The 19130-nt window shown below is 42.9% G+C and overlaps 1 protein-coding gene across 1 annotated transcript in view; it reads left to right on the forward strand.

Annotated features, from left to right (window-relative positions):
* LOC134205687 (uncharacterized) overlaps positions 1-19130 on the forward strand; it is a 51113-nt gene that overhangs the window by 14726 nt on the left and 17257 nt on the right. Inside the window, exons 2-5 of the mRNA XM_062681205.1 lie at positions 1815-2050; positions 16360-16637; positions 16691-16846; positions 16912-16972. Coding sequence (XP_062537189.1) covers positions 1815-2050; positions 16360-16637; positions 16691-16846; positions 16912-16972 — 731 coding nt within the window. The remainder of the gene's footprint in view (positions 1-1814; positions 2051-16359; positions 16638-16690; positions 16847-16911; positions 16973-19130) is intronic.

The following is a 19130-nucleotide window of genomic DNA, read 5'->3' on the forward strand; positions in this document are numbered from 1 at the left end:
GAAGCATCCGTCCTAGTGGTTCGAAATCCCACTTTCAAGTGGCTCAACAGCCTCCTTTCAAGAGGCTCGGAAACCTTCCTTCGTTTGGTTCGTAATTCTTAATTCAAGAGGCTTAGAAGCGTCCTATCAAAATCTTCTTCCAAGTGACGCGAAAGGCACCATTCAAGAGTACAGGAAGCCTACTTTCGAAAGGCTCGGAAAGCTCACATAGTCATGAAAGTCCTGTAGGAAGCTTGATCTATAAACCTACGGAGTAATGAAAGTTTAAACCAACTCTATGGAGAACCATATATCCCGTTAGTTTCTAGATTCATTTTTCATATATGTTATTAGTTGAGCTTATTTTCTTTTCATTCAAGCATAAAAACATAGGGGTACCTCTATTAATGCCTATGTTCGAAGGGGTACCTCTCAAGAAAAAGGTTGAGAACCGCTGATCTATACCAAGATCCTTGAATTATTTAATCCAATATTTAACAAGTCAAGTCAAAAACTGACAAAAATAAATGGGTCCTTAAAAGTGATTTCATGTAGATTGCGTTTAGCTTACGATCATATGTGATGTAGCATAGTAGAGCTTCACCGTCGATCTGGTTCAACCTGTAATGAAGTTGGAGGCGTCGACCCAAAGAGACAGTTCGGTAGTTTTAGCGGGGTACGCTAAGCGTGTTACACGAGAAAGTTGCTGCTTTTTTCTCTCAAAAGATGGTACAGTCTCTTTGCTGCATGCGCAAGGTGAACGATCGTTACGTTTATTGACAGCAACGGAATTTTAAGCCTCAATTGCATTTGAGACAAACCTTCGAGAAAAGCGGATCAATGCAAACAATCTTTTCAACTCCTTCACTGTAGACGGTAGCTTAAAAATTGGGATGGCTTCCACGTGATCTGGCAGAGGACGGCTTTCTTGAACGGTGACGGAATGTCGCAGAAAATCGACCGATTTGCGGCCGAATTCGGACTTGGATGCGTCTACAAATTTGTTTCGTTATGAAGTGCCTCCAAACGTAACAAACGATTTTGGGTGAAGAATGTTCGATCGACTCCTTTTTTTATTTCGGAGAGAGAAGTGGATGTATGGGTGTGCATTCTAGTGCACAACTACTTCCGTTGGGAGTGCCACTGCCAGCTGCTGCGCGTAGTCTTAGGCTAATCTACCGTCTTGTAGCCGCCCACTGTTTAGCCGTGGCGTGCTGTGCACCGTCGAGCGTTTTGGGCGCAAGCATACTGCAACAAGGTAAATAGTGGTCGGATTTAATATTCGCACTACGCTAAATGCGGTCGTTTGTGAGTTACGAGTTCATTACTATTCTATTCAATTCCACCACATTGTAATCTTTACAAATACGTATTTTGACCTACTGTAAAAAAATAGATTTCAATGTCTCATACTTGTTGACTTTTCGTCGAGTAATTGGTTATTCTCCCGCAACCTGTGGAGTCTTGTGACTCATAGCTCCAAGCTGCCAATCATAATACTTTCTTTGTTGCGTGGGGCTCTACATGACAACTGAAACTTGGCCTGCTGTTCAACTTAGTATTCTATGACCATTTTTCTACGGATTGAAATTTCCTGTTCGCTATATGACCCTCGTTTCAGGTCTATACCACCACACCCTAGAAAAGTCACGTAACTCGCAGGGGCGATCATTTGGGACGGTCAAAAAGATCGTCTTTTTATGGGATGTCAGTATGCAACCAGAGTAATTTACAAATTTTCTTTTTAGTTCAACCATGTATTGCAACATCTTTCGCTACTAAATAATTGCATTTTCCTAATTGTATATTTTTATTTTTTTATTTTTCAAACGTAGACTATGCAGACAGCACTCCGGTAGACCTTACTGGCAATGCCAACAAGGGATCTTCCACTGAGTTGGTAAAAAGCGCTGAATCAAATCCAAACTCCAAAGAGCCACCACTGATCTTCCCCAAAGATGGTAACGTGTACAAAATAGTGGAAAACGATACTGCTCTGAAAATTCTTCAGGCTCGTGCTGCCCTCGAACCGAGCAGTCCATCGGATGTGGAAAATAGCACAAGTGAAAAGGTAGGAAATAGGGTAAGACATAATGTTTTCAACATGATCGTGCTTAGTTTATTTTGTGGTAATAACTTTCTCTTATCAGTATTTTTATTACAAGTTTACCTTTTGTGACTCTCGCGTACAACCAAAAACTAAAAAACGATTTGTTTCAATAGATGTTTGTTTTCCGCTTACTGAGTTCAGCTGATGAAGGGTTAACAGTTAACTGAGTTAACAGCTAATGGGAGGTCCTTCGTAGCTTAGTTGGTTAAAGCACCAGTCTAGCGTACTGTAGGGTCATGGGTTCGAGTCCCATCGAAGGGAAAGTGGTTACCTCCAATACATTTTCCAAATCAATATCTTCCACATAACGTACATATTCACATATGAGTTTTCATAACATTGTAAATTTACGTCCAAGTCGGGTGGTTTAATTCCCGAAAATAGGCAATTAACTTTGATTGAACTGAGCTGATGAAGCTTTAAATCGTATGTTCCATACCAAATTTTAAATAATTAAATTTTTTTGTTTCTCGATCAAAGAGTTAACATAAAAAATATTTAGCTCTTAGAAAATATAATTAAATTTTGAGCAATCAGCTTATTTAATTTTTAATGGGACTGGTATCCTAGCATACTCGTTTTTAACTTTCTGCTGAACAACTAGGTTGATGTCTGTCTTCTATAAGCAGTTGGAGTAAGAAATTTAAAGAATATACATGACAGCTATTAGTATGCAATCTACGAAATACTCCGTTACAACGCAACGCAACGCAACAACTAGGTTGATGTCTGTCTTTTAATTGGACGTGTGTTTTTAGCATTAGCATTAGCATTAGCATTGTTACGGTGTAATTCGTAGATTGGACACTAGTGATACTCATGTTTTACTTTTGAGATCCTTATCTAGAATGCTATCAGAAATCAAGAAGGGGAGTGGTCCTTGATTCCAGTCTTAAACAAAAATAACAAAACATGAGGATTACTACTCCTGGCCACGCCCATCTTCACCGTAACTAGGGAGAGGAAGGAAGTGTTGATGTAGTACTTACTTAACGAGAGGCCACCGACTTAGCGACACCCTCATAAGTACCACGGACTTGGATAATGAGGAAGGTAATCGTTGGGTCAGGATTTGCCTGTAGCTGGCAATGTAACCGTGGTAGATCTTACCCCGTAACACACCACGTAAAGGTGTCTACCCAGCATTACGGGTCATCTGTCTTTTAATTGGACGTGTGTTTGTACAGAAATGTAGAAACCGTTTTTCAAACAGTTTATAGTAATTTGATATATATATATATATATATATATATATATATATATATATATATATATATATATATATATATATATATATGTATATGGTAATTTGATTTAAATTAAGTTTCATGCGATGGAGAATAATTATCCCACATTGAATTTGCTATCGGTTGCTGTTTTCAAAAGTTATAACAAAAATAGTTTATCGATGTATTGAGGTCTGTGTACGAAAAGAGCTGAGATTTGAACCCAGCCGCCTTCAACGTGGTCTGTTTTGTAGTCACACATCTTACCGTTGAGTTACGGCATGACACGAACTCGAAATGCATTGCTTGCATTTTTCAGTTCTTTACTTGTCTAGTGGAACCAAGGCTAGATGGGCGCTTGGCGAAAAGGAGGGGGCTTAGGGGCAGCTTGGAGTAGGGTTAGGGACAAAAGGTCGAAAGACAAAAGGTCGAAAGGACAAAAGGTCGAAAGACAAAACGTCGAAAGACAAAAGGTCGAAGGGACAAATGGTCGAAAAGGACAAAAGGTCGAAAGGACAAAACGTCGAATGGGACAAAAGGTCGAAAGGGACAAAACGTCGAATGGGACAAAAGGCCGAAAGAAATAAAAGATCAATAAGATCAAAAGGCACAAAAGGTCGAAATAGACAAGAAACTGAAACGGGGAGATTCAATCCCGCACCAGAGTTGCCTTACACAATTTGCAAAACTCTGCTTTTTTATTTTTTAACAATTTTTAATAATTAAATAAAACTCATTCAATGACTACAGATGGATGTTTGAGTTTTCAAAATGTAACTTCGTTCTCTCACAATGGCGCACGCCGCACATTAAATACACCGGCATGTATTAAGGTTCTCCCAAACACACGCGACGAGACAATCTTGACGCGATTCTATTGCCTGGCGACACCGATTCTGTCGCCGTTGGTATGGAAGCGTAAATGGTGCATTGCGAGCATCCACCCAACGATAGAATCGTGGCATCAAGCTATCGCTGTTCCGGCAATAAAATTGCTTAGGCCTGGGGGAGCCTTTACACACCGGTGTATTTTTAATGCGCGCACTTGCATGGCTGCGGCATGCACTATTTAGACAGATTGAAGTGACATTTAGAAAATCTAGATCTCCATCTATTATTTGCACTCATTCAATGATTTTATGTGTTATTGTTAAAAATAGTGGAAAGTAAATAAGCAATTTTTTTGCCAACTGTATAATACAATTCTGTCTCGTGTAATACAAGTTTTATTCATTTCTTAAATTAGCTATCTTTTTTATCTCTAACAGAACTATCTAGATATTCATAATATTGGTTTATAGTAATTACTCCTTCTTCGAAAATTGCTCATTCTTCAGCTTTGATTGATGAGATGAGTGTGTTATTTCTGCTTGAAAATAAATGCATTTAACAAATTCCTATATTTGAAAGGATGCTTTCGACTGTTGTGCTCAATTTTGTTTGACTATTATCGGCTCTTTCAGTCTTATAAAGCAGCTAAAACGTTATTGCATCTATTTTCCGACGTTTCGGTGTATATTTCAGGTAAATATACACCGAAACGTCGGAAAATAGATGCAATAACGTTTTAGCTGCTTTATAAGACTGAAAGAGCCGATAATAGTCAAACAAATTCCTATAGAATACACCCAACTTGTTCTTTATCAACCTTTTGTCCCTTTAGACATTTTGTTCTTTTCGACCTTTTGTCCCTCTCGACCTTTTGTTCTTTTCGACCTTTTGTCCCTTTCGAACTTTTGTCCTTTCGACCTTCTGTCCCTTTCGACGTTTTGTCTGTTCGACCTTTTGTCCTTTCGACCTTTTGTCTTTTCGACCTTTTGTCTTTCGACCTTTTGTCCTTTCGACCTTTTGTCTTTCGACCTTTTGTCATAGATTCCTTGGAGTATGTCTAAGGGCTTTACTAAGAGCTGCGAAATGATGAGTTGACATCTGGGAAGGAGCGACTTACACAGCTCTGGTCCTCACAAGTTCCAATCTCACGCTTCCACGGGTCTTCCGATGACAATCGACCGCCAGCTAAGGGTTTTGTACTTAGCTGGTAGTGCAGCCTGGGCACTGTTGTCCTTCTGACATCAGCTAGAGTGAGTGGGTGCGACCAACGGGACCATCGTCCCTAACCCCTAATCCCAAGGCGTTAAGCGACCCGTGCCGAGGGGATGCATGGCCAGGGGGGTGAAATAATGAGCTAGGCCTTTAACGGAGCCTGTGGGGTACCTGGGCACCCTCCACAGTAATTGTCCTTTACCGCGTCATGCTGGGCTCTGGCGTGGTGGACCTCTTTTCCCGAGCAACTCGTGGGACCAAAATGGAAAACCAAGTCAATTCTTCAATTAGTGGTAGTAGTGTAGGCGACAACCCCTTCGCAAGAGGTGGGTTGTTCAGGTCTCCGCCTAGGAGGCCAGAGGCAATAGTCGGCAGCTCAGTGCGCAGCGCCAGCGTGGGTCACTTAACCATCTCCCAGACTCCGCCGGTAGAGGTTTCAGACGGCTCATGGCTTGTGAAGGCGATGAACCGCAAACGCGATGGGCTTTCGGCCTTCGAGGTGGCGACGGAACAGCTGGACGCCATCATCGACTTTGCGTCATCGAAGCATAATATCAGTAAGGAACTCAAGAGGAGCTTGCTGAAACTTCGAAAGTCGATGCTGGACGCCAAGCTGGAGAGGGCGGTCGGGACGGCCAAGTGTAAACCCGTGAAATCCGTGGAGTCGAGGTCTACCCAGACTGAGGCTCAAGTATTTGCGGGCACGTCGGGGGTGACTGCTCCAACGGAGCAGACACAAAAACGGGGGAGACAGTCTCCAGGGGATGAGCTCCCAGGGGGCCGCTCCAAAACGCGGAGGGTTACTACCTCGAACAAGGGTAGTGGGGCTGGGAAGCTGAGCCCCGGCCAGGTACCTCGAAAACCGGGGGAAGAAGGACGGTGGTAAGGGGTTACGGCAGGCTGAGAGCTGTCAGTCGCACCAGACCAGGGAAATAGAGGGGGATGACACCTCCTAGACCCTGGTCAAGAACAAGAGGAAACCGAAGACGTCAAGAGCCGAAAAGAAGGCCCAGGCGAATGAGTGTAGCAAGAAGTCTAGGGTAGGCGCCAATCGCTCCAGGGGCGATGCCCTAGTCATCAAAACGGACGAGCCTAAGTACCTAGACGTCTTGAAGGCGATGAGGAGTGACGTCAAGCTCGGTGAACTCGGCGCCGGCGTACGTCGAATAAGACATACCCGGATGGGCGAGATGATCCTCGAGCTGAAGCGGGGCGTCTCGCAAAAGGGCGCCGCCTACAAGAAGTTGGCGGAGGAAAGGTCCGGCAGGAACGCAGGTAGCATTGGTTCGGCTATCTGCAGCGGACGCCTGCAAGGCAGTCAAGTTAGGGAGCGTCAAGGTGGGATGGTCGGTGTGCCCTGTGGGCATATACGAGCAACCCGAAGTTTGCTTCAAGTGCCTGGAACCGGGGCACAAGCAATGGGACTGCAAAGGCCCTGACAGAAGCAATCTCTGCCGACGCTGCGGATTGGAGGGACATAAGGCACAATGCTGCACGAACCCTCCCAATTGTTTGATTTGTTCCAGCAATGCTGTGAACAGCAAGCACCCCATGGGGGGTTCGATGTGCCCGGCGTTTAAGCGTGCTGCAGAATCACAGTGCAGGTAACGCAGCTGGCTTGCTCGGCCTCACCCGAGTGTTTGGTGTGCGTAGGTTGAGAGGAAACGGCGGAACACGTGTCGTACGTGTGCCCACGTTTTCGCGCAATGCGTGACCACATGCTTGCCACATGTGGTCTGGACACTACCCTGAACAACTTAGTTCGGAGGATGTGTAAAGATGTAGTTGGCTGGAACGGCGTTTTATCGGCTATCGCCCAAATCGTCTCGGAGCTACACAGAAGGTGGCGCGTGGACTCAAGGATGGCTGGTTCAGGCGCAAATAAAAGGTGGTCCAAAGGATCGGAGTCGGCTTCATGGGTCATACCGGTGGTCATGCTCCGTGGTCGAACTCGATCCTTTTATCGAACAAGTGGCCGCGCGAAGAACAACATGGTATCGTCGCTTTCGCGGCGTCGGTCAACCGGGCGGGTTCCGAGCCCGAGGACGGAAAGGGGTGCTCGTCAACTCTGGGGCAGGCGTAGGCACCGCGTAGGCAAGTCCCTCTGTGTGTTGGCGAATAGACCCTGTCGCAGAGAGGTCAATTTGGGGTGCACGCGGCATAATCATTCATGATACCAGTCGTGCAGAGTGAAGCAGGCGCGAAGTCGACCCTTCCCACCTTCCGAGGACATAGAGCGTGGTAAGGCCACCTGGAAATCCAGCAATGCGCTGGCACGATACCATGGTGTTCTTCTAAAAAAGCGAGCCACGATGATCGGTGCTGCAAGGACACGCAGCTAACCTCGAGGGTGCGTTGTGCACTGGGCCCCCTTTGAAGCATTACTTTCTGGTTGTACCGAAGGGACTATGGGCTTGGCGCCAATGGAAACGGTTTAGCGGGTCGGGGATGTAGTCCTGCCTCCCTCGTTTGCCGTTGGAGGTGGTTCCTAACCCCGCACTTCCTGGACAACCCAGGATGTCTGTTGAGCAGATTCCCCCTCCATTGCTTAGGAAAAAAAAGGGCTTTACGATCCCTTCCCACGGCCTTAATCGGATCATTAAAGGCGATTACTCCAGTAGGATTCGACGGCAGCCACAAATAAGTAACCGACAATAATGAGTGATTCAAAAATTAATTCTTCTTTTGACGATGCGTTAGCTATGTAGGTGGTAAACTCCTTTGCCATAGGAGATTTGGAGAGGTCTCCTCGCAGGGAGTGATGGTGGCTGCAACTAGCAGGACCAAAGTCTCCCCAGCAGTGATGGGCTATACCTTATCAGCACGCTCGGCGGGCCACTACCACTACACTACTCGGGATGGGGGTAGTCGCCGAGCAACTCGATAATATCATCGAGTTCGCGAGCGCAAGGCAGAACATCAGTAAGGAGCAGAGACAGAACCTTCGGGTGCTCCGCCAGGCTGTTCGACTCGCAAGGACGCAAGAACAGGACGCTTTTATCAGATGAGTAGTGGGAAATGAGTAGGCCAACAAAGGTGCCCAAACCGATGCCTTCTTGTTCCTTGGAGGAGCTACTATGGCCCAAGAGGCGATTGATTTCGCCCTGACGGCCAATGAGGAAAAGACTGCGTCTAACCTGACACGGCTCAGGCAGCATTCCGGCGAAGGCACGCACTCAGAACGCCAACGACATGTGACCATAAAAGCCAAACGTCGTCTGGATGGAGCAGAACAGGGTGCAGAGGAGCCTGAAGGGCGTCGACCCGAGAAGGCAACTTCTCGGCCCAAAAAGGCGAAAAGCACCAACCAGACGCATGTGGCCGGGCCGCAAGAGGGTACCAACTGGTCGCTGCTTGTGTGGTAGCTTGCCAACTATTAAGCACGTGTGCTGGGTCGTGCGTAAATGCATTCTCTCCTGTAAAAAAAAACTTGAAACTGAACCATCCTTAGGTCCACTGTAAGGACGATCCAAATGCTTGATCAATGCATACGCACCAAAAAGGACGAGTTCTATGAGCGTCTAGACAAGAGAATGCGCAAACATGACGTGAAATTCATCATCGGTGACGCAAACGCACAAGTCGGAAGGGAAGAGTTCTTTCGGCCTGTGGAAAGGAGAGCCTCCGCGCAACTGCCAATGACAACAGCCTGAGGCTAGTCAATTTTTCCGCAGCCAGAGGAATGGCTATCTGTAGCACCTATTTTGCACGCAAGAATAATCGAAAGCACACCTGGAGACACCCAAATAGGGATATGTGTTCTCAAATCGATAGTGTTTTGGTGGACGGTTGCCATTTCTCAAATGCCATAGATGTGAGGACCTTCCGAGGTCCAAATAACGATTTGTTAGGGTAAACGATTTTTTCGACCAAGTTACCAGTTCGGCCGTACGTCACTGACGGCCAAATGACGTTTTCGACGTAATAACCGTCTCGATTGAAATTTGGGTTTTACGGTCAAGTGGCAAGGGGCCGTACACATATTACGTAAGCACTTATGGGGGGAGGGGTGGTCGGTCAATATCTTACGCTCCATATAAATAAAAATTCATTTGTATGAAAAAAATCTTACATGGGGGGAGGGGGTGTCGAAAAACCCAGAAAAATTGCTTACGTAATAAGTGTACGACCCCCAAGGGAGCGGCTACAAATGAAATGAAAATACTTCGAAGTGGTAAGTTGCTTCCAACAAAAAACATACTTGCTGCTTTGCATCCGTTCCTTGACGCTACTGGGACAATGCGAGTTGGAGGACGTCTGGAAAATTCCGTTCAGCCTTACGATAGTAAACATCCCGTGATTTTGCCTAAGTCCCATCGAGTCACACAATTATTGGTGCGTGAACTACACTTGCAAAACTTCCATGCTGGACCGACCTTGCTTACAGCCACGATCAATCAACAGTATTGGCTCGTTGGTTGTCAAACTGTATTGCGTGATGTACTTCGAAAATGCACACGGTGCGTGCGTTTGAAGGGGAAGACAGCACTTCAGCTAATGGGAAACCTTCCTCCAGCAAGAGTTTTGGCGACTAGAGCATTCTCGTACGTTGGCATTGACTACGCAGGACCATTGAAAATCAAGGCCGGCTGCGTTCGAGGTGTTAAAATCAGTAAGGGATACATTGTGGTCTATGTTTGTTTGTCAACTCGAGCAATACATTTAGAGGTTGCTAGTGATATGTCTACAAATACTTTCATAAGTTCCCTCAAACGCTTCGTGTCGAGACGGGGCTACCCAAATGAAATTCGTTCCGATAATGGTACCAATTTTATTGGTGCCGATCGTGTTCTTCGAGAATTCATCGAACAGATTATGTCGCATAGTAAGGAAGCGGAAAGATACCTCTCCAACATTGGAATAAAATGGGTGTTTAATCCTCCATCGGCGCCACATATGGGAGGTATTTGGGAGGCGGCCGTCAAGAGCGTGAAATTCCATTTGGTAGCAGAACTGGGAACAGAAGCCACAACTTTTGAAGACTTAACAACAATATTATGTCAAATTGAAGCCTGTCTAAACAGTCGACCACTTTGTCCTCTGTCCAGCAATCCAGACAACTGTGAGGCATTGACCCCCGGTCATTTTTTGGTCGGACAGCCGCTTAACTTGATTCCAGAACCTGATATTCAACACATCCCTCGAAATCGTTTAGATCATTGGCAAGACTTGCAAAACCGGACCGTTCAGATATGGTCACGATGGAAAAATGAATATCTCACCAGTTTGCAGCCACGGGTAAAATGGCGTTCAGTTAACGCTAACATTGGAGTGGGTCAGTTGGTGTTAATCAAGAACGACAATGCTCCACCCACCCAGTGGGAGTTAGCGCGGGTACAGGAAGTCCATCCAGATGCATTTGGTATAGTGCGAACGGTCACATTGCGACGGGGTTCAACGGTTTACCAGCGTCCTATCCACAAATTGTGCGTGCTTCCTATCAATTGAGGCCGGTAGCCTCAAGGTGGGGGTGTATGTTCTGGTATTGATATGCCCCTCGACTATCAACAACCGTTGTCCTGAATCCGGCTCTGAAGTTACTTTTGCCGCGCAAAAGAAGAGTTGTTCGCGAAGATTATTCAGTTTGAATTTAACCTCTGTACCAACCAGACGAAAAAATAAACCAGTTTTCAGATCTAACCAAGATCAGTTTCAGTATTTAATTACAGTTCATTATTCCCAAAACAGATTGTTTGCTATTGAATTTTATATCAGAAATCGCGAAAATACTTGAAATAAAACTTTGTAAAATGTTTAGTATAATTATCTTTAAAAGGCATGGTTTGATTTTTGTATTCGATGAACCTAGAAGAATCGTTTTGCTCACTGAGCAGAAAGTACAAATTTGGTAAATTTAGATTTGTTCAACGGATATTTGTTGATAGATTGAGGTTAAGAAATCGTCTGTAAATTATTTAAAGAATAAACTGTAAATAAAATTGATATTAGCATACTCTTTCGACAGCCGGCTGGCAAGAGTTTAAATAAAAACAGGTAAACAACATAGTCTGTGGGTCGAATTGCCAGCTTGAGGCAAACCTCCATGACCTACCTTACCCTACCAAACCACCAACTCCGTAGAACTTATGAGGGCGTCGCCAAGTCGGGCCTCTCGTTAAGTAAGTTCTACATCAACATTTCCTTTCCTATCCCTAGTTACGGTAAAGATGGGCGTGGCCGGGAGTAGTAATCCTCATGCTTATGCCATTTTTATCTTAGATTGGAATCAAGGGTAACTCCCCATCTTGATTTCCGATAGCAATCTGGATAAGGATTCCATAAGAAACATGAGTATCACTAGTATCCAATCTACGAAGTATACCGTAACAACGCTAACGCTAACGCTAACGCTAACCCCCAAGGGAGCGGCTACAAAGCAAGAACATGCTGAAGGTGACTGAGTTTGATTCTCGGATCGGTCTCGGAAGTTTTCGGGTTGAAAATTGTCTTGGGCTTAAAAGTATCATAACCTCATGATATACGAATACAAAAACGTTAACTTGGCTTAGAAACGTCGCTGCTAACAAATGTGGAAGTGATTAATGAATACGAGCTGCGAGGCGGCAGTTTCAGTTGTTTTTTAAGAATTTTAAAATAAATCCCGTGAAAATTCTAAAGAATTTCTTGTTGAAATCCACATTTTCCCGTAGAAACTCCGAAGAAAGTCCAGAAAATTTACTTTAAATTATCCCGAACAAGTGACCTTTCCCGTCAGAAATTTTAATTATATCTAGGAACTTTTTTCAAATGGGCGTAATTGATTCTGACCTTGATTTTTGGAACGGCGATTGTGCTCTTAATTCAAACTATTTTGGTAAACTAATGTACTCAACAGAAAGAATAGATTGCGGACTATCCGGTGGAAACGTCAGTTGAACGAAATTTGGTGAATAGACAGTATATGATTCGATTCAAAATTCAAGGTCAAATACAGTTAGGCCTATTTGAAAAAAGTTCCTAGATATATACATTTCCCTAAATCATATTCCTTTGCTTGCATGATATGTTTCGTGCTCAATGAAGAGTGAAAACATATAATTGAATCAATTAGATGATTTTGGACTTATGTAATTCCAGCATTGTCTTGCATTCTAGTCGCGCTTTTTTGAGAACCCAAACGATTTGTTTTCTTCTTGCATTGATTTTCTGATCTCATTTTGCATCCTTTATTAGAAATTCAATTTTAGCTGAGCTTTTACAAAATCAATCCATAATCAATGCGGAAGCTGGCCCCAATAACTGCGATATAAATAATCTTACGGCAAATGGTAAACAACGAAAACCCGCTACCGAGCGATAAATAGCAACCTTACGAAGATGTAAACAAAATAATTTACTCTCCCGCCCTGGCCAAACCAGATTGTTATCACATGCGGCGACACATAAGCGCTACGTAGACTCGTTCCGGGATCAAATGCACTAGGAGAAGAGCACGCGCGTACTGAAATTCTTCCATAATATTGAACCTAATTGACCAATTACGGCGGCGCAATGTATTCACACATATTCCAAGTTGAAGAGGCATTATACTGGTTCTGCCACCGTATGAAGAAAGTACCCATCACGACTCACGGGGCTTAAGTGCGCAAAACGTTGAACTTTGTATTGTTGTGCCGCATCGCTGATTCGCATGCAGTAATGTCTTTCACTGTCCGGGACATTCTTCCTAGTCCCATTCAGAAGCAGTGATCTTTCTATATCCACAAAAAGGACCTCCTGTGAAACCGATTGTACATTTCGATACTATTGTGTCAAACAGAGTCGCGTAACTGGAGAGCAAACTGTTTTTGTGAACTGGTTCAGATGTACTTAGGATCTGCCAAAGCGGTCTACGTACTGCCCAAGACACATTATGCAGCACACGGTCAATCAGCGTCGCAAATATGATTTGCGAGAAGTGTAACAGCTTCATAACGGTCAGATTCAATTGGTTTGACGGGTGGTGTAGAGATACCGTCATGGAAAATCACGTTAGTAGGAAAATAAAGGTTCGTTTAACTTATTGATAAGTACTGACGTTCCTGGAAATATTTATTTGGTGACGTCTCCCTTTTTCAATGGTGATTCATGCGGATTGTAGATCTGTTCGATACGAGATAAAGTAAGCTGCTCCGGCTATTTTTACGGCTATTAATACGCTGAGATCATGTGAGCATTACGATAGATGCATCAATATCCCCTTCTGTTGATTGACCCATCATCGATAGCTTCCGCACAAAATTATCCCGTTTCAGTAAGCAAGAAGAAAAACTCACGATCACCTAACGACTGAAGTTATTTAGAAGACGACAAGCACGGTCGTGATTTTCCATAATCGGCTGTGGGACTTGATCTCCGCCATGCTTCCTCATCGTCAAACCCCATGCAGCGACTTTAGCTGTCTAAACTGCCTTGCCAAGTAGGTAAACAAACTTCCTCGACCCCATTATACCGATTATAGCCCCGTGTGAATGTAAGTCACACGACGAGATTATTAATAATCCGACCGGTTGGGAAAAGGTGCGCTCTTGGGCACTACCTCATGCGAATCGCAAAGTCCATCTGGCGCAAACAGTCCAGTAGTCCACCCCGACCGATCGATGAGAGTCGGTAAACAAAGTTTCACTCTCCTTCAAGATGATCACCCTCGCCACGGATGTATGCAATCTTGTTTTTCTGGTTCGGGTTGATTTGTTATGAATCAATGTGTCGTTTAAGGATTGCATCTATATATATAAAAACCAATCTATGTATGTATGTTCGCTAACTACTTCTGAACCACTTGGCCGATTTCAACCAAATTTGGTACAGACATTCTCTATCCTCAGAGGAAGTTAACAAAGGGGTGGGATGGTCATGTAGAAAAGGGAGGGGTGGTGGGAGGGTTTTGTTCAGAAAACGAACAATTCTGTGTAACTTTCAACTCCCAGGACCGATTTCAACCAAATTTGGTACAGACATTCTCTATCCTCAGAGGAAGTTAACAAAGGGGTGGGATGGTCATGTAGAAAAGGGGAGGGGTGGTGGGAGGGTTTTGTTCAGAAAACGAACAATTCTGTGTAACTTTCAACTCCCAGGACCGATTTCAACCAAATTTGGTACAGACATTCTCTATCCTCAGAGGAAGTTAACAAAGGGGTGGGATGGTCATGTAGAAAAGGGGAGGGTGGTGGGAGGGTTTTGTTCAGAAAACGAACAATTCTGTGTAACTTTCAACTCCCAGGACCGATTTCAACCAAATTTTGTACACATATTCACTACGAGGAGGTAATTATATGGGAGGGATTTGGGAAAGGGGAGGGTCTGGAGGGAGGGGTTTTGTTTAGAAAACGGGCAATTCAAAGTAAACTATGAACCCCTGTACCGATTTCAACCAAATTTGGTACACACATTCTACATCATAAGGAAAAGATAACAAAGGGGATGGGATGGTCATTGGAAAAAGGGAGGGTATAGGGGAGGTGTTGTCTTTGGAAAACGAGCGATTCAGTGTAACCCCCAGGACCAATTCCAATCAAATTTTGTACACATATTCACTATGAGGAGCCGATCGTACGGGAGGGAAATTTGGATAAGGGGGTAGGGGTCTGAAGGAGGGTATTGTTCAGAAAACGGGCAATTTAGTGTAACTTCTGAACCCTGTACCGATTTCAACCAAATTTGGTACACACATTTTCTATCCCTAGGAGAAGATAACAAAGGGGTGAAATGGCCGTTGAGAAAAGAGGAAGGGTAAAGGGAAAGCGGTTGTCTTTAGAAAACGGGCAATTCAGTGTAACTCCTGACCCCAGGACCAATTCTAAGCAGATTAAATGATTAAATCATTCAACTCTATGATTAAAGATTATGATTAATGAATTATAATTTTTGAAAATGATGACTGATAATGATTAATGATTAAATTCATTTTTGACAATAATTAACGATTATGAATAATAGATGAAAAACCGTTGGATTATGATTAACGATTACCGATCGTGATTAAATGTTGACACACTATGTGTATGGTTAATGATTAACGATTGATATGATTAATGATTGATGATTATGAATGATCAAATTGCATAGTGATCCATAATCGAGTAACCTTTATTCCAAATTTTAAAAGGTATGATAATTATATGATAATGATTCAAGATTAATAAATAAAAGCAAGGTATGCAATGATCCAATGTTCCAGCATAACTTCTGTACCCCTTGCCCGATTTCAACCAAATTTGGAACAAACATTCTTTTTCTTAAGAAGGCGAAGATGACAGGGATCGATCAACTCAACACTTCATCGAAATCATGGTTTGCCCAGAGAAAAGCAATGATTAAAGTGTTTCCTTCTGGACGGTAAATGTGATCATTTCTTTAAAATAGACGTTTTTCCGGAATAAGGCATCGGTGTATGTTTTCCTTCTTTAGAAATAGACGTTTGCCCGGAATAAAGCGATTTTGGGTTTGATCCCATTTTCAAAATCAGTCAATGTTTTCAAATGTAATCTACCTTCTTTTAATCAAATGATGAAATATCAATAAGAAAACACAATTATCCTTTTGACCTATTCCAATTCCGATGGTGAAAAAAACTGCGAATTAAACTGGCAACTCCGAGCAAGGCCGGGTACATAAAGCTAGTAGTAAATAAATAAGCAGACAGCGTGCAGCGAGTGCATTATACCAGACCAGACAGTATCATCAACGGCAAGTGAGTGCATTGGACGTAGACACCCCACGCGGTCAAACAGATGGGATAAATGCCATGTTAAATGATCAAACTGTTTGATCGATGTCGTCAACGGCCTTTGTGATAGTCCATGTATAGGCCAAAGTACTAGTTTTTCATAGATGGATAAGCAGAAATTTCTTATTGAAACATCTCAATACGCACTAAAAAGTGCCATAAAACGAGAAACGTTTCTAATCTCACAGTTTCAGCGGAACTGGTGAAACCAATAACTGGTACAGAAGCTTAGCCTACAGTATAACTCATTCGTGATCACCTTTTCACCGTTGTTTTCTCATTTCCGTGATCAGGGTCAAAACGTGCTGGCAAAGGTCGAAAGCAGTACAGTAAACACCGATGACTCAATTGTGTCGAATGGCGGCAGCAGCAGCTCCAAACCGTCACCGATCGACAACGGTAAGAGCGATACGGTAGGCAACGACGGCGATGATGATGATGACGATTACGACGCCGAAGATGACGACGATTCGGATGAAGGGGAGAGTCAGGAGGACGATTCCGACTACGCTGCCGAACAAGTTCAACCGGAAGCTACGAACAAGGAAGATGGATTGGAGGAACAGTTTGGGTAGGGTTTCGGCGAAATCGTCACTAGCGGTTCTATAATTGAATATATTTCAGAGACAAAAACGCACACTACCCACTGATATACGACAATACGACTATTGAGGTGTCGGCTATGCGACAGGAACACATATGGATCATCATGCTTGGGGCGGTGTTTATACTGGCACTTGCTGCTTACATTGCCATGGTACTCTACCGGAACCGACTAGAGTAAGATTTTATTTTCGATATGTATTAAATTGTATAATAATTCAATATTGCTATTTTCTGTTTAGGAACAGATACGGAATGCGACAGCGTTTGGTAACAGAGGACGATTACTATCTAAACAATGAGGTAAGTGAAATACCGCCTTGTTTCTACCATTGCATATAAATAACTAATGATAGTCAAAAAGAATTGTAATATTTTTTTTCTGAGCTAGGATACTTACATCTATCTATACATCTGGAAAAATAACCAAGATTGAGTTTGATGATGGGGCGCCAGCATTTTTGGCGTGATTCGTTTATCATTTGGCGTCAGTAGTGAGCAACTATGCCTGGAGGAGAGTTTTCCAAGAATTACTCCGGAAATTACTTCGGAGATAAATCCAGAAATTTGGAATTTCCTTTGGAAATTCTTAGGAATTTCTTCAGAAATTCTTTCAAACATTTCTTTAGGAAGTGCTTTGAAAATCCTTTGAAAATTTCTTCGGAAATACCTAAGAAAAATAATTCGGATATTCCCTTAGGAATACTTACAGAAATTGTTTATGGGATACCTTCGGAAATTCCTTTAGGACTTAGGAGAAATCCTTCGAAAATTTCTGCAGGAATTTCTTTGGAAATTCTTTAAGTATGTTTGTGTGGGCCCAAATGGCCGTAGCGAAATGCAATGAAAGCAGGGGTGGCATTGTGCATCTCGATTCGAACGTAATTCTATCGAGTCTAACATGTTTGGCATTACGGCTTTCGATTCGATCTCGAAAACGACTCATCGTTCGAGTATGCTCGAGGAGGTACAAGAATAACGAGATGTTTAGGCATTATGGAGAATCGAGAGCACACTGAAAAACGACTCAAGTCGAATGAAAATCACTCGTCACCTTTATAGCTTTCGAATGTTGTTCAAGAGTCATTTCTTCCTTAAAGTTTTTCATTATATTTGTTATTATTTCTCTACGGGAAGAGCATAAATGATCCATTATTGTATCTTGAAGGAAAGAATGTCATTAGTATACCTACTTTTATAGTTTCCAGACAATATGCAATCTCTAATTATCCCGAAATCCTCGTAAAAACGACTTCAACTTAAATCGTTTTTTGACGTAAACTACGTCTAAGGGGAAGACTCGGATACAGGGTGACAAATGAAAATTTCCAAATTGAGGACCGTCACGAAATCATGTAAGATTTGTAACATTAATAGGTCCTTTATCTTTCAATGGATTTTAATGATTTATATATCAATCGATTCGCAAACTCTCCACCAATTTGCCAGTAGTATTTAATTTTTTGATTATCAACGCTAAACTATTGAAAATTTTAGTTCTTTCATGCATCATGCATCCCCTATACAGCGTGTTCCAATCCATGGTAATTGCCTACTTTTAGAGTATTATCAATTATGGTATGGGGTGTATGAATGGGGTGGTTCAGCTGCTAGACAGTGGAGTTCCTACTCTCTCACATAGTGGGAGGGGCTGCTTAAACTGGGTAGTAGTGTTGGTGGGATGGTTCCTCCTCTTCTATTTAGAGCGGAATGATTTGTTCAGTTTACTGTGTTTGGTTCTACGTAGGTTACGTCGAGCGGTCGTGTCTTGTATACAACCCCAAGATTTTTTTTTTTGCAGTTTTCACGTATTTCTTGACGATTTCGGTAAACCGCGTGAAAAATCTATGGGGAAAATCTGCGTAAAAACGTATATATTCCAAAATCTACGTAAAAATAGTTGAGTTAAATAAAAAAACGCGCAAGAGATGACCCAAGTGCATCTAACTAAAACACATGGAAACATCAAAGTAATTTACACACTCAGTTTTAATTTCTGCAGCTCGGCAAAAATCCGCACAGCCGTGCGCCAGCAAAATAAATAACTGATATTCCGGCAAAAATAGCGTTTGTTAGCTGATTTTCGGCAAATTATTTGCTGATTATCAGCAATTTTGACAGAAATCTCGGCAAAAAACATGTTTGCTGGGGCACGGCTGTGCGATTCTCGGTAAAAGTTCAACATTTTGCTGAGATCCCGGTAAAAAAATTAAGTGTGTATTATCGAATCCTTTTTTAGCTTTAAATTATTTAGCTCAAAATTGGATCTGTGGCATAAACTCGAATAAATATAATAAATGCTAAAGCATTCGATGAGTTTGATTGCTCTACGCATGCGGTCGCGTGTACTCAGACGAATAATGACGGTGGAAGACCGACACTTGATTACAATTAGAGCAATCAAACTAAACAAATGCTTTAGCAAAGCCATACACAGCCAAGACATTTAACAAAAACAAAA

Source organism: Armigeres subalbatus, chromosome 1 (genome assembly GCF_024139115.2).
Source record: "Armigeres subalbatus isolate Guangzhou_Male chromosome 1, GZ_Asu_2, whole genome shotgun sequence".
In the NCBI taxonomy this organism is placed as follows: Eukaryota; Metazoa; Arthropoda; class Insecta; order Diptera; family Culicidae; genus Armigeres; species Armigeres subalbatus.